Genomic DNA, 16,513 nt, shown 5'->3' on the forward strand with positions numbered 1-16,513 from the left:
TCATTCTGCAGCAGGATGCCTGTTACTCTCCAGGGATCAGGAAGAAAAGGCAGTAGTCAGCTGTGCTGGAGGGGGAGAAATTCCTTTCCACGTATTTTAATGCTCTGGGCCACACTGTTAGCAGAGTACAATGTATTTGTATACATAGGCCATTATCATCTGTGAATCTTGCTTAAGAAACAGGTGAAAGGCTGTGGACGGCCAGCTGTTTCACTGTGCTGCTGAATCTGTGCACCAGTCTTGGTTGGAGCACTTGACTTACTACATTGTATTTAACTGTCTTTACGTGTTGATGCGAAGCCAGGCTTGGGGGAGTTTCTTTTAGGACATTATTCCAATTGTGGAGAAGACTGAAACTAAATGTTTGTAAGTATAGTGGCATGGATGTAGCTTTTCAGTGATGAAGGCATTTTGGTATCTTCAAGTAAAAAGCCAAAATACCCTGTGTCATACGCTCAAAATAACTAGATCTGGCAGGCAGTGCTACAGACTGAGTTGGCAGAGAAAGTTTACAGCAAGGGCAAGGGTTTGGGCAGACTGTGTCAGTCTCACAGTCAGATAAGTACAAATGCATTCCTGCCAGGGTCACAGCTCCACTGCTGACATGTTTGACTTAGAGGGAAAACTAGTATTTAATTTCTCAGAAGTATTTTATATTGAAGACAGCTCAGCCTTGAATAATACTTAATGTCTGAGCAACAGCTGCAGTAGTAGATTAATTTCTCTGCCCTGAGCAGGGGGTTACAGACTCAGGTCCCATTCAGTCTGTATTCCTTGCAGCTAAAATAAAGTAATTTAAACAATGGTGATTTGGGTCAGGAAAAAAATTATCATAGATTTAAACTCTGGCTTGTCTGGTTTCAGGGCAACACTCTCTTTGTTATTACACTCTTATTCAGTATTATATGTAAAACTCTTAAGCCAAACACATAACTCCATTTATTTTACTCAAATTCACAAAAGTTATTTATAGAACTGTAGCTGGCTTCAACACCTTCTCAAAATACAACATGTCAGAGGCCAATCTGACAGAATGGCTTGCATCCCAATTAACACTTAAGTACAAAGCAGGACAGAGCTATCCAGCTACTGACCAAAGATTCCAGAAAGCTTGGATCAGCTTACTGTCACAGAGACATGGCTCAGGAGTCAGTTTTACAGTGAGTTGGATGATTTTTAGGTAAGCCACAGACTGTTTAGTATCTGTCGTATCCTGTTCCTGGAGCCTCTTCTAAATCTGAAACTGTCTGAAGAAAAGTGAAAGGCAAAAGGGTTAATCTCAGGTGGGGCAGACTCCACAGGAAAATGGGAAGGATTGGCTAAATGCCCATGTGGCACCCAACCTCTGCTTTTGTTTTCAGTCTCTTAAGAAAATGGAGGAGCGTATCCAATGTCCACAGTGATCTTGGTATAAAGAGGATGCTTAGTCCTGGAAAGGATCCTGAACTGTAATGTGTTCATTCCATCAGCTTTCCATGTTTTTCTGGTGTTGTGTCGGGAAGGAGGCCTGAGGGAGGAAGAATACCTGCAGTTAGAAGAAAGAAGGTAACATTTGCAGCTCAAGCTGCAGAAGAAAGAGTCTTCCAGAGGGCAGAAAAGCGCTGAGACAATTCTTCCCACATACAGACTGAACCGATTAGAGTGAGTTCATACTGAGTGTTCCAAACAAGGAGGACAATCTGGACTGGACCCTGATCAGAGAGGGAGACCAGTGAGGTAGCATCTACAGTCTCCAAACGCCACGAAGCTGTCGGCAGCTTACAGAGACCTGAGAGTGCAACACAGAAGTCTGCAGCCACGGTGTACATAGGCTGCTGTAGGTAGGTTTTTGACAGGGTTGTTATGGAAACCTGAGTTTCGAGATGATAAAGAGAAATCCGCACTGTCGGTTTGAGAAGCCTCCACCACACTTGACCCAACACCCTCCTCCAGCTCTTCTATATAAAACAGTCTTTGATAAAGTCTCTCATAGCACCTTTCTCATGTCTTCAAACTAGAATATTGCTTTCCGCTATTTTAATGGCACGTTGTAACTCCACACAGACTGAACAGCAAGCTTTTAATATTGGGAACTTGTAACACAGTGCCTCTTCAAACTGAAATCTCCCTATTTACAAGAGAGGCAGTTATTTTTTCCTTTAAGTTTTACTTCCTGTATAATATATGTGTAAAATATAATTCCTTAAATCTCATGTGTTGGTTTCCTAGCTGCCATGTGTCCTTCACAATAGGAAGAAAAGGTAGGAAACCAGGAGAAATCCTTCAAATGTGAAGACAGGAGTCAAATGATTCAGTTGAAACTGACTGGGGTCTGCTTTTAAAAAGCCTTCCTAAAGCAGAAAAAGCAGCAGTGACATGAGGCCATATGTAGCCTGTGCTGGGGAAGATGACAGCAACAGCCAACCTGCCACAAGACCCAGAGTAGCCCCAGCCCCAGCAGGTACCTCCTCCAAGGCTCTTGGATCTCTGTCTCTTCACTGTAGTCCATCACTCGGTAGCGTCCAAGGTGAGGTGATGTCCGGACTATTTTCATTCCTGCTAAGTGAATCCTTTAAAACACCATAAAAAAAGTGTTTGCTTAGGCACAAAGATGCCACTCCCAGGCTTATGGTCAGAGATGATTTTCAGTGCTAATGCAATAAAAACAAAGCGCAGAAGCAGCACAGGGCCACATGATCTTCTCTAGTGGGCTCTAGGCCAGGCTTGGGCCAGAAAGCTCCCAGCTGCAGTGCACTTTGACAGGGCACAAGGGGATTAGAGCAAGCAGGGAATGAACTACAACATACAGAGCATTCCAGAACAGTTCCCCTGAGTCTGACAAATAGGCATTATTCCACTTGCTCCTAAGAGCAGAGCTTGTGCTGCCTAGAGGTCCATCACCTAAACTTTAAGGAAAAAAAAAATAAATAAAAAGAGACCTCAAACTTGCAGTTTCTGAAAAGAAGCCAGTTCTGAGTTTCAAAACCAGATTAAGCCTCTCTGTTCTTTGAGAAGTGCCAGTCATTCAGATGGCCTGATTCGACTGGTTCATAAAAGATTAGGGATAAATACAGGCACCAGACAAACATATGTAAACTCAGTTGCAGGACAGTTAGATAAGAAAAGAGGAACTGAAGGCTCAGAATTACAGAACAGAGCTTCTAAACCCAGAATTTTGGGTGACTTTCAAGCAACCCACAACCCACTTCCGATAGCATCTATGTTATTTTGCCAATAAAAAGTGCCTTTAATAGTGCTAAGGCTACCAAACCTCTGTTATCACATGACAGCCCTTAGGCAGAGAAAATTCCTGTGAATATAAGAATGAATGCTTGCACAATTGAGGTTATCTAACTGGCATGTTTGCAGCATTTGACTGCGTTCCATTGGGATCTGATACAGCAGGAATGTTATAAAGCTGAAAGGCTACAGAATTGAAAATATTTGTTCGGCTTGAGCCATCAGATGATTATAACACTTCACTGACAGTGTTATAATTCCATTATTTCAGATGGAGTTTTAGACAAAGTTTCTTGCTTTCTGAATATAAGCTTATGACACATTCAATGATAAAGAGACAAAAAAGCAAGAACACTAAACTAGCTTTGCTGTTACAGTTTTTTGCATTGCAAATGAGACTAAAACTGAACCGTTAATACATTCATTTACTGTTAAGAAAAGCCCAACAGACTTTCCTGTAGTTGAAAATGTTAACACATGAGTGGTTCTAATTAGAATAGTGTTTTCTTCTAATAAAAGGTAGATCCTGGTATTTGCTACAACTTGTATTATAGACTACTGCAGTCTGCCAACTCTAAGTAGCAGCTGGCAGTTTTTTTCATTAACTCTGCTTTTAATAAGCAGTATCCCAGGAAAAAAGAATTCATCTTTGCACAGAATTTTTTAAAATTGGACACTGAAATGTCAAAAAAACAGATTCATTAATTTTTTTGCAACATGGTAAGAAGTGCTTGAGCACCTCCTAAAATCCTGATCCCAGCTGGTCTTGAAGAACAGGCAGTTCATTCCTAACTTCTGCAGGTTGAGACTTCAGAATGTGAATAAATCATTAACAAGAGTTATCCATGGCCTCCATGTATCTCTGGGCCAAAGCATTGCTAATCATTAGTGTAAGTTTTCTCTGAAAACATAGGCTCTAATTCTCTTCCAGAAAAGGCTATTTTGGGAGCTATATAATTCACTTGCCTTCCAGGATTCTCTTCAAAGAAGCGCACTCCTATGCATAAATGGCATGACTACCCTGGGTACCAAAAACCAAATTAGACGCCTAAGCTGTACTAAGAACAGCTGAATAGACCCAGCATTGAAGTACTTGATGTAAAGATCTATTTTCCTGGCATTCTATTCCTTTCATAAATGCTGACTCTCTAAACAACCATACAACTTTTTAGTTGGCTTTCTCTGAAAGGCAAAGGAGGAATTCTATGTTAGAAAAATCAGGCTTTCAATTCCCAGATGAATACTGCTTTTAAAAAAGCCCATGTAACTTGTCACATTATGCAAGACTAAAATAACAAAGGCTTCCATGGTCAGTTCAGTTTTATAAACTCCCCATGAGCCTGCCTCAGTGCTGGATCATAAAGGTGCAATTCCAAAGCTGAATGAATAGAGAAGCTGCAACCATGATTCTGTACTTGAAGGATTCACATTAGGCAGAGCACCTGGAACTAAACTCATCTATAGAATGCTGCTGCCTTGGCAACCAAAGTACAAGAAAAACCATCAACTCTTGCTGTCACTGACTCACACTGGTACACAGGCTCCTCCATCACCCAGCACTGCAGACAAAAGATAGAATTCCTTGTGTTCCTTAATGCCAAGTGTCAGTGATTAGGTAACACTTGGAGCAGCCTAAATGCACTTAACTTAAATTCCCAGCTGTCTGAGAATTAGTTAAGTACCTTCTTATTCGTCAAGCTTGCTGGTTTCCTTTCCTCCCTTGAGGCTGTCAACATCAGTGGAGGCACTTGTCAATTACAAGTGGTTATAACCCCTTGAACTGAAGGTACAAGGATGTGAAATAACATTCTGCCCCCCAGAAAAGAGAAAGCTTTGTTTTCCCAGCACACAGTGACTGGTACTGAGCATCCTCTGACATTAAGAATCCCCAATACCAACAGCATTTGGGATTATAATGATACTGCAAGCACATTAAGGAATGATGTCTTTGGTTCCTTTTCTAGGGTGCTGCCAGGCTTCACCTGACAGCTTAGATCCATTTCAAGCCTGTCCTGTGCATGTACCTTGTAGCAATGTCATCATTTTCACCACCATCGCCCCAGTATGTATTGGGAAACCCATTCATCCTCATGTAATGTTCTGGAGTCAGAGCAGACACACCTCCAAAAAAGGATTTGTATGGCAATCTAAAAGAGAAAACAAACAGGCAAACAAACACCACCCTCCTAAAAAAACCAACCAACAAAAACCTAAAGTTCACTACTGAAGGCTAATGCCTGTCCTCCACAACTAACAGTGTGATCCAAGTCACAATACATTAATTGCATAGTTGCAGGCACTGTCATGACAATGCCAAACCCCAAAACAGTTAATCCAGTGTAATTCCCACCATGTTCCATTCCCTTCATTGTTTCCCACTACTTTCCCCCAAAACTGACCAAAGTAAAGCTGGTTTCAAAATTCATGTATTGGATCAGTTTAAAGTACCTGTATCCTACCACATTATATTCCACATGACCCAATCTTCCCACCCTTTACTTTTTCTTGAAGAAACGTCAAAAGAAACCTGCCATTCATTTGCCAGGCTGATTTAACAGTGGAACAGGGAACTACAGGCAAGGAAACATTGAAGATTGCATGCTTGGGTCAAAAATATCCTTTTCTAGGAAGTCACTACTGCAAAACTAATGCACAAAAAACCTCATAAAAGTTGTCATTCACTGTTCCCACCCATACTTTCTAACAGAAAGTGAACCAACTGAAATATATTCACAGAAAGCAAATGGGGGCACTTACGTGTACTGAAACTTATCCATGGCACTGGCCATGTGCTTGGGATAATATTCATCACAAATGTACAGGTTATAATCATTCTCAGGCACCAGATCAATATCATGTAGGACAAGGCAGTCCCACTCTTCATCCTTCATGGCTTCCCGGACACCAACATTAAGCAGCTTTGCTCGGTTAAATGAACCAGTCCCTACCTGGAAAAGAAAACCTACATTTCTTCACCAGAACAACAAAGAGGATAACTCAGTTAAAATCTGTTTTAGTCAAAAAGCTGTATTCAATTGAATGAACCAGTACTGGCTGCAAATTCCATGCTCCCAGCTTTGAAAATGTCATCCATCCTCTTTACAACATTCTCAGCAATTTTCAGCTTTGCTGTCAGGGGCTATACACTGCTGGCACCTGAAGAAGGCTGACTTTCAAGACTCCTATAAGCCAATCCTCAGTGCACGTTTCCACAAAAACTCTTTTTCCTGACTACTGTTTACTAAAACTTACAAATGAGAAAAATATCTTGGTCAAACAAAAAATCTTCTTTGCCCTCCCAACAAACTATTGGTTTTAACTGATGAATCCAAAACTTGCTCCCTTGACACTGATCTTTTGCAACACCAGTCCATTTTGTACCATTCAGGTACAAAAAGCTGTTTGACCTGTGCAGGCTGCCCCACTGCAGGGCTAAGCCACATGTCTGTATTAGATACAGACTAAAATATCACGTTCACTTCAGCATTTAGTCTCCAGGGTTTTTCTCAGTAGTCACACTGACAAGCTAGAAACAAACCACATGCAAATCTCAAAAGGAGGAAAATACAAATTATCACTGTCCTGGATTACAAAAGGAAAGTGCTACCGTGGGGAGTAACCAAACTCTGTATTCTACTTTCTTCTACATCATTTTCAGACAAAGTCTTAATGATGGGTCTTTTGAAGCAGCTGCCCAGCCAAGAGCCATCCCTCAGGCTACAGTTGGGTGTTAAATGAGATAAGGAAAAAAGAAGCAGAGATAACAAAAAATCGAGGCAGGATGGTGCTTCTTTTTTTTCACACCAGCGGCTCAGCTGTGGTAACTCCCTCTGGTGAAGCAGCAGTCCCACCTATCCTGAAGGGTCTCTGCCAAGGGGCCATCATGAACTCAATGGCACCAGCAGAACAGCTGATTTTTGGTGGTTGATTGGCAGCAACAACTCCAAGGACTCCAAAAATATTCCATCCCTCACAGGACTACATCACTCCATTGGGAAACTCCCTGGCCTGGGGGAGGTACCATCTGAACCTGACCTCAGTCTGGGGACTTGGGACACCACCACTGCTCAAGGGACCCAGAGGAGGACCAGACCTTCTACAAGACCACTGTTTTTGACACTGCAACCATCACTTAATCAGACTGTGACCACCATCCTGACCAAAAGGGGGACAGTCTATACTCTGTCACTTTGAGCCAGTATTTCTGTATTAATGCATTTATTGTAATCTTTCTATCAAGTTACAATTCTGACTTGAAATCTTTCTCAAGGTAATTGTGTGGGTTCATTTCTCCCGCTGGTTTACTTTCGAAATAGCATAAACATTTAGTGACAAATTTATACCCCCAGGAAAAAAACTCACAACAGACCCAATTAATAGCAGAATGATGATCTTGACAAGTGGTATGGTATTTCAATCGTTAGCAGTCATGGAGATGGGACAGCATATCTGACCTCCTCTCAGCCCACACATAAAACAGTATTTCCACATCAGAAGAGTGACATTTCTTGTTAAGAACCCAGCCCTTCAGTGGTGTAGCTGAGCTTCCCAGCAGGCACATTTGACTTGGATTTACCTGCTGAATCAGGTAGATAGTGTAACTTAGCTGCTGGCGTTGCAGGAAAGGATGGATATAGTAGAGAAGATGGCGAAGGTACTTCTCCTGGTTCCTGTAGGCCACAAGGATGGCGGATTTGTAGCGGGCAAAGCAGTGAGGTGGCCTGTAGTGGCCACCAGACTGAACAAAAGGATTTTTCTTCATGATCATCTTTTCACTAGGGAGCACCCTGAAGGTGATGGTTAATGGACCAACTGTAAGGAGAGACAGAAAAAACAAGTAAGACCAGTGTTTCTCCACCTTTTTTCAGACCTACCAGATCAGCTACCCATGTTTGCTCCTTCAGATAGCAGCCCCACCAGAGGAGAATTAAGAAAACCCATGCAGATGTGGCCCCGTGATAAATTTCACTGCTGCCTGCTGGCCACCTCTCCCTGCTGCACAGTGAGTGGTGCCCAGCTCAGCACCAGGAGGACAATCTGCCTGCCAGGCATCCTGAGCCCTGGCACGGCCAGCAAGTCTCACTGGGCTGCTGCACAGCTGCTTCTCCCTGGGACTGGCTGCCTACTGCAGTCTTGTGTTGCTTAGATGAGATCCTTGAATAAATGTATTCGCTGAAAGAAATAGCGTTGAAAATTATTCAAGATGAACAGACACATCTGCTTTTGCTACCTATTTGGAAAATTTCTCTAAGCCTCTTTCAGAAGAGATTCAAGGACAGAGATGTGCAAGTGGATATTCAGCAGGTCATGGGCAAAACAGTTTAAAGCCTGGATGAATACAAATGCTTTTGGAAATGTCAGCTCCACCTTTAAATGGATTTCAAGTTCAATTTGATGTTATAATCACATGCCACAATGGCTGAATTTGCTATATTATTTCATTTTATACACTGTGATAAGCAGGCAGTACTTTAAAATGTTGGGAGAAGCAGATGACAGAACTGAGAAAGAAGAAAGATGTTTTATTTTCTGAAACAGGCACAGGAGAGCAAAACAAACTATATATGATTGTTCCTCAGCACTTCGTTTTTAAATACAAAATATTCTGGATATGTTCAAGAGTTTTTGCCTAGTTAAAAAAAATACACATTTTTTACATGAATTCTTCCATTTTCAGATGGAAAAATACTGACAGTAATAAGTGAAAAAGAATTCATATAAAGTGTCAATACTCATTTTAACACAAATCTCATTGTTACAATATGAATAAACAAATTCTACAATTATCTAAATGCCTGTCCTCCTGGGCAGTGAGAAAAGTTTCCAGAACTAGCAAAAAGACTTGTATTTATACACAAATCATAGTCAGTCTTAATGGTTTCCTACAACTGTGAACTTTTAAAACACAGATGCAAAACAAGATTAACATCCAGTGCTTAAATGAGCTAGGGAAAAACTTTCACCCAAATCATAATTAGAAACTGGCAATTTTAAAGGACAGTTCTATTCCAAAGTTCTTTGCAGGCCATGCTACCAAAGGCAAAATGTTTTTTTTGCACCAGAAGTCTGTAAGGCAAGTTTGTTGTTGGTGGTATTTTTTGGTTTTGTTTTTTTTTAAATAGCTATAAACAAGATTTTCTTTTCTTTCCAAGCTGATAACTAATGCTATGGTTGTCCTAAATCAGATTTCACTATCTTGTAAGTCAGACTCCCTCTTAAACCACTGAAATAAATTATTCTCTCAAAAACCTTCAGATAATGAGGCCTGAGAGAGAGCAAATATTTAGACCTGGTATTTAGAAACTGTAATTTGAGCAGGAGAAGGTACAGGTGTGTTTTAAGACTAAACAAGCACATGAGTCCAGGATATGCTTCTTCCAGTCCATCCTATGTTCAAATCTCTGCTACAATTCTAACAAAAACAAACAGAAAAAAAATTGAGCCTGCCCACACCCACATCCTGTTGAACTGACACAGAAGGAAGCAACAACCCTTCAATGTCTTGGGGTGTTTGGGTTTTTTGAGGTTTGGTTGGTCGGTTTTGGGTTGGGTGCAGGTTTTTTAGATCAAGAACAAGGCTAAATTTGCCATAAAATTCAAAGTGTCCATTCTGAACGGGGAACATTTTGCTCCTGTGAGGAAGTTGGTATGCCTCACATTTCTGAAGAGCAAACCCATATTTGATGTCTCCTTTTGTTCCTCAAGGAACACACAAATGCCATTTCCTGAAGGTCAGTCTGAAGAGCCACTGATCCCATTTCTCATGCTGTCAAAAATGTCTGGTCTGAATCCCATAGCATGGGTTCATTGTTCATTGGTTTTTGTTTGTAAGTTTGTTTTTAAAAAGAAAGCCTGACTTTTGCTTGTCAGCAAGATTTTGCAATAGCTGACTCTTAAATACCACTTTTCAGTCCTTCTCCAACTATTTAAAATACAAGAGAATTTGATTTTCACTGCATTACCCGCAGCAGGAAAGCAGAGTACATTGCCATATATTTGTACCTGAAATAGAAGGGTGGCTCTTCAGAGAATCATTCTGTGGGCTATGAATCTAGGTCACATTTACAGTGAAGATTTCATGATGTTATTTCCTACTTCTGTGCACACAAGCTCCTTTTCTACCTTTAAGACCCCGACGTATCAGTTCAACAGTGTTATCAACTTGTAGTTTATGTTGCTGTTTAGATTTACGGACTTGCTGGTTATCAGATCTTTCAACTAAAGCACCATTAACCACTGATTTGATGACAACTTGAGCTTGCTAAAGAAGTATTACATTCAGGGATTTCAACTATAGATCATTGCACTAAGAAAAATATAAGAAAGGGAATTAATCCCTTTTATTCTCCCAAAAAGGCAGGGTTTTGTTTTCTATAAAACAATTGGGACTCTGTATTGCAGAGTAAGATTCTGTAGAAATAACCCTTAAATTCCAGAAAAAATAAGATCTTAATTTAAATGTAAGGGTATGAGTAAGATAATATGAACAGCTTCACTCCTGCTATCTCCTTCCATACCCAAGCACACCATTCAGTAGTGTGACATTTGCATTTACCAGGTTTTTCAAAGTATCATGTTCTTCCATGCTGCCTGGCCTCATACCTCAAACAAATCAGTTCAGAAACTTGATCTAGAATATGCCAAGGGAAGGAAAAAAAAATATCAGTGTGACTTATATCCCCAAAATCTCTGGCTGCCCTATGCTCCGTGGCTACAAGCTACATTCTGGCTCTCATGTCTCCCTGCCATCCAACTAACAAAAGGCTAATGCAATCTAATCCAGTTAAATCCCAAATGTGAACAGAGCAGTTGCAGGCTGGACCAAACAAGGATAAATAAAACTGCCAAAGCACAACCTTGGAAAAGCAGGAAAAAACCCATCTTACACATAATAGGAAGCACAGGATCCCTGTTGAGGCAAGGTACAGAATCAACACCCTGAAGTATCCAAGCAGTTTTTCCATGGGCTGATTCCTATGACTTTTCTGTGCCTGTACCATCACACAGAGGGTGTTGAATGGATATGAAACTTCAGTGTATAGTGTTAGGTCTCACAATTCCCTGTCTGTGTTGTCAGCTGGTGCCAATGACAGCACACTCCCTGCTTGCTTCACTTTATAGGCAACATATTTGCCTATCAGGGGATCTATTGACTTTGACCATACCTATCCCACCTTATGAAAGTAACTCCAGGGCTTCTGAACTCCTTGCTATACATTTAGAGTTTGCAGCTGTAATTACCAAATCTAACCAGAATAATCAGAACTTACACGAGATGAACAAACAGGAACAGTAGCATGGCTGAATGCTGCACTCGATGCTGCAGCACCACACAACATTGCCAGAGTCAGATTTGTGTAATTCTACCAGTGCTTGGGAAAAAAAATTAAAAAATCAGACGAACAGCTTTCATTTAAGCATCAGTTTCTAATGATATAATACAAGGCTGCCTCAATGGCATCTGAAAATAAATCTCAGCATTTAGCACTGCCACCTTTTTATTTCTCTTTCATTCCAAGAGAAGAAACTCTGGCAGCATTAGAAAATGTAGCAGGAGCTACTTAATACAACAGATGGTCCTGCTTATGAAAAGGTTATGACAGATGGGAGTGAAAGGCAGTAACTACTATAAGAAGGGTTGGGGAAAAAATCCTTCCATAGCATGAGCAAATTATAAACAGCAGAGTGACAGACTGAACTTTCAGCTATTAAAGTCCTTGAGGGCCAAACCAACTTGTTCAGCACATACCATGCATGAAGGAAGGTACCACTTTAAACCAAACCAGAATTAATAAAATAAAGCCAAGTCTTCTAGCACAAAACTTCTTCCTCATGCATGCAATGTGAGACAGTCAGATTTTGAATTTAAAAGCTACTTAGCTTTTATGCTTAATGAAGTGTAAACCTGGTATATAAGCACTTCACTTTTTCTAAAAACAGAGGAGGAAGAAACAGGCAATGGGTTATTTGTGTAAAAACTTTAACCTTTGAGGGAACTTGAGTAATTTATTCACAATATTAGTGAAGACACTGAATACCTGCAATACTTTTCAAGTTACTGGTCACAAAACATTCAGTGGACACCACTAGGTGTTTAAAAAGTACCTCTAGTCAGCAAGAATCTAGTTCCTCTAGGCAGAGATGATTAGCAATTATAGTTTAATTCTTACTTCACAGCCCTGGAAGAACCAAGTTGCTGCAGATTCAGGAGACAGGAAATAGACAGATGAGCTGCAAGCTGATTTACATTCAAATAGTTATCAAAATGATCTACTACATATATAAACGGAAGAAGTGCTGCACTTCATAAAAGCCCTGATGCAGAAACCATTTAAGCCATTTGGCATCCTTCCAGGCACTTTAACACACTTTAGAGTGGGCACAGTGACTTATTATCAGCTCTGAACTGGAGGCTGAGTCCTCAAGAATTGATTTGAAATCTCATTTAATAGAGTTTACGAAATTAATATTAAAAGGCATTGTTCTCTCCAATATAATGCTTCCAAGAAACATCAGTGTCATGAGAGATGATGGCAACAACTATTCAAAACATTTATAAAGTATTTATATCTCAATTCATATGTGCATCACATACAAAACAAAGGACACTCCCTCACAAAATAGCACACTTCTCAGTTAAGAAAAAAGCAAAACACCCAGAAGAGGTTGGCAGGCAGTGATAGAAGTAATAATTTACACCCTATATTTACAGGGATGTATCACTGAGTAAAATATAAGTTGTAGCAGAGACCTTATTTTTCTTAAGCTGAATTTTTATCAGTGCTCCAAATTACTTGTGTTTCACCTCAACAATGGTTCATATGCTCAACTCAGTATTTTCATACAGCAAAGCTTACACAATTACTTTGCCTCATGGTTGGCTTTTTTTTCTCCCAGCCAGCTTACCGTTTGTTTCTGTCTATGACTAACACTATGTTTCCATTTTAGCTCCTAAGACCTCCCGCAGGACGATCCCCTGTTCTCAGCACTCAGTGATGGGCAGAAGTAGAGTCCTTAAAAAGATTTCCCAGCTCTAAGAGCACAGATTATCATAATTTTACTCTGCATCTGCCTTCTCCATATACATCACTACTTTTGCTTATCTGATGGTTTGCAGGTAAGCTGTGGAATTGTTAGGTTCTTTCTTTTTGACACTAAAGCCATCTCATTTAACTCCTTAGGACAGAGGATTTTCATCAGTAGTGGAGACAAATTAGGTGCAGGCACGTTTCTGCTGTGCTTTTCAAACAAAACAATTCAGCCTGAAACAAGGAATTGTAGCTTCCTGGAACTGAATGGGCTGCAGTGCACTAAGGCCATGACACCTGGCACCTGTGCAAAAAGGCTCTGTGCTATCAGGGTTTCAGGATTTAGTTAAGAGGCATTTCTGGGGGAAATGCTGAAACACACACCCAAAGCTATCTTACAATTTCATCATACATACTGTGTGTATTTAATTTAATTGCAAGCAACAGGGAAAGGAAGAAAACATCTCAAAAGAACAAGCATCATTACAAAGCTGCAGTCTGAACAGGCTCATCCAAAGGGTCCTAGCAGAGTTCTCCAACCTATAAGCAACTTGACACAAGAGCACTGGCTTCCCACAGAACTTCCACGTGAACCAAGGTCAACCATTTGCTCCTAATGGGCAGTAATCAGCTTTCCTAGAACAGCAGTCCAAGCCTAGGTGCATACAACATTTAGACATGCAGGAACCTGTGCTGTATGGAAAAACCTGACAAGAGCAACTTACTACACAGTATTCTAAGAAGCTGGTGGCCCCAATCCAGCTCTAAGTGCATGCTGATGGAACTTAATCCATTCATGGCTGGCTGAGTCAAAGGGATTCGCTACTGCCTGAGCAGCATCACCACTTTATTGGCAACACACCTGCTTTATAGGTTTGACTTCATACTGACTTAATATTTCTCAATTGTTTTAGTAATGCAACAGCTGGATGAATGCTGCTTCAAAGATCAGCTCTGGTTTGGTACTGCTGTGAATACAAATTAACCTGTGACCAGACTTTTAAGTCTAACAGAGAAGTTTCTATACCTAAAGGATGTGCAACAATCATAAACTAAAAGATCACTATGAAGAGCAAGGTGCCAAACTACATTCTCATACATCCTACTTAAGCTTATTTCAAGTCAACTTAATCAATTTATATTGAACTACAAGCTTGATATAAGGCTAAGACAAAGAACCCAGGAGTTATGGTCAAAGGTCAATATTATGCTGTTTCTGAATTGTTGGGTCATTTTACAAAGGACTTCCAAGAAACAAAAAAAAAAACATTACCAACTTGATATTATAACCATGCACTGTTTTCCCTCTTGCTCTACAGTCTTGACATCTATGTAATGATATTGCAACCCTTAATATTGGAAATTTGTAGGTCATTAAAACACTTTTCCTCACATAAGCAATAAAAACAACACGAGTTGCTAACACAATAAAATTCTGTCAGTGTAAGTACATCAGCACACCTGTCTAAAAGTTTGAAGAAGATACAACTTACATTTATGACACGTTCAGGGTTATGACATACCAAAGAGGCTCTTTCAAACCACCTTCCCATGGTGTTTGAGGGTTCATACCTACCCAGGACTGGGGACCGCGCTGAGCAGTACGGCATGGTGTCCTCACTGGGAGCCCGGGTGAACAAGCTGAGGTTTGTGTACACATCATGGGGCTTCGAGTAATCCACCACCTGAGGCGACTCTAAAAACCCGCGAAACACATTCGAAGGTCCACCTCGGTAAAGGATCAGGATAAATATTGCTTGGAAGACAAACACAAACAGGAGGAAACAATGATTTTCCACACGGGAGCGGAACATAGTTTTTAGCCCATGCTCCAGGATCAGGGCGGTGAGGAACTGAACTGCGTGCCACGGGCTGCCGTTCCACGTTCTGGGCTACATCGCTGTGCAGACCTTCTCCTTCTCCTCCTCCTCCCCCTCCTTCTCCTTCTCCTCCAACTTTCTGAGGCGGCAGCGTGCTCCCCTACCTGGGCTTCATCAGGACGCCGAGAGCCAGACCTCCGCTTCCCGGTGCGAGCAGTGCCAGGCGGGCTGGAAAAGGGAACGAGCTGTCCAAGGCCCCCCCGCTCAGAGCCCCGGGGCAGCGGCACGGGCTCGCTGTGGCACAGGCGCAGCACCCGCCCTCCCCCGCCCGCCTTCCGGCGAGACTACAGCTCCCAGCATGCAGGGCGGGGTAGGGCGGGCACAGGCCGGGCCGTGCTGCCGCGCGGCATGCTGGGAGATGTAGTCCTCCCGCCCTCTCCCTCAGCGGTCGCCTCTGTGGGCGAGGAGGGAGGATGATGGGGTGGTTGCTGCGACGACCCCGTGTCGTCTCCTCGGTCAACATCCGACTGCTGTGTTCACTTAAAATTGTTTATTAACCTGGTCAGGGAGGGATGAATGAAAATTTAGACATTGCAATGGATTGCCCAGGGAGGTGGTGGAGTGTCCGTCCCTGAGGGTGTATAAGGAAAGGCTGGATGTGGCACTCTAGTGCCATGGGCTAGTTGCCATGGTGGTGGTCAGTCATAGGTTGGTCTCGATAATCTCAGAGGTCTTTTCCAAACTGATTGATTAGGTGATTCTGTGGAATGGATACACCTCAGCCAGTGCCTAAAGGGACCACAGCAGCCTGGCCACTGTGAGTGGTCTCCTGCCACAGCCATGCAGTCCCAAAAAAATTCAGTTTTTATGCCCCTCTCTTCTCTGGCTGATTTTGTAAAGAGATGGAGCTTAGATTGTGCTGTCAGTCATCTGCTTGGTCTCATGTGTCCACTTTTGCTTAAATGCAGGAGAGGAAAACACGTTTTACAGATATTAAATTCCTACACAGCTTCAAAGAGTCGGTGTTGGCCACATTTGCGCTGGGGAGAGAATGAAAAGGAAATCTGTACCTGTGTGGGGGAGCAGGCTCCCTGAGCTCAGCATTTTGCTCCAAGACATAGCCACTGGCTGGGCAGCCAGCCCATGTGTCCTGGCCCAGACCAGGCATAGCACGGAGCACTGGACAAACTGCCCAGACAGACTGCAAGTCTCTTTCCCTGGAGATATTCAAATGCTGTCTGGACACAGTCCTGAGGAATGTGCTCTAGGGGACTCTGCTTGAGAGGGAGAGTTGGACCAGATGATTGCCAGTGGTCCCTTCCAGTCTTACCTGTTCTGTGACTTGTGAAGCATGTGCTGCTGTTTGCCTTCCAAATGGGATGGCATGGGAAGAAGATGGGGGGAGAGAGTGATATTACTTTTATGAGAAGTTGGGAGTACTCTTGC

General features: G+C 41.9%; 1 protein-coding gene across 4 annotated transcripts; it reads right to left on the minus strand.

The window, feature by feature from the left end:
* Window positions 1-916: 916 nt before the first annotated feature.
* LOC111939118 (beta-1,4-galactosyltransferase 3-like) lies at window positions 917-15,529 on the minus strand. Of its 4 annotated transcripts, XM_086882844.1 has the most exons (8): window positions 15,232-15,415; window positions 14,824-15,003; window positions 7,796-8,031; window positions 5,977-6,167; window positions 5,244-5,366; window positions 2,445-2,549; window positions 1,344-1,507; window positions 917-1,247 (listed from the first exon to the last, which is right to left on the minus strand). In XM_086882844.1, exons 2-7 carry the CDS (start codon window positions 14,855-14,857, stop codon window positions 1,366-1,368), a joined length of 831 nt encoding a protein of 276 aa, XP_086738970.1. In that variant the 5' UTR covers window positions 14,858-15,003; window positions 15,232-15,415; the 3' UTR covers window positions 917-1,247; window positions 1,344-1,365. The 4 variants fall into 4 exon arrangements, with proteins under 4 accessions (XP_086738970.1, XP_086738969.1, XP_086738968.1 ...); XM_086882843.1 differs by having other exon boundaries at window positions 917-1,507; window positions 14,824-14,943; window positions 15,232-15,529; XM_086882842.1 differs by having other exon boundaries at window positions 917-1,507.
* Window positions 15,530-16,513: the final 984 nt, after the last annotated feature.

This window comes from Cyanistes caeruleus, chromosome 3 (genome assembly GCF_971803275.1).
Source record: "Cyanistes caeruleus chromosome 3, bCyaCae1.hap1.1, whole genome shotgun sequence".
NCBI lineage: Eukaryota > Metazoa > Chordata > Aves > Passeriformes > Paridae > Cyanistes > Cyanistes caeruleus.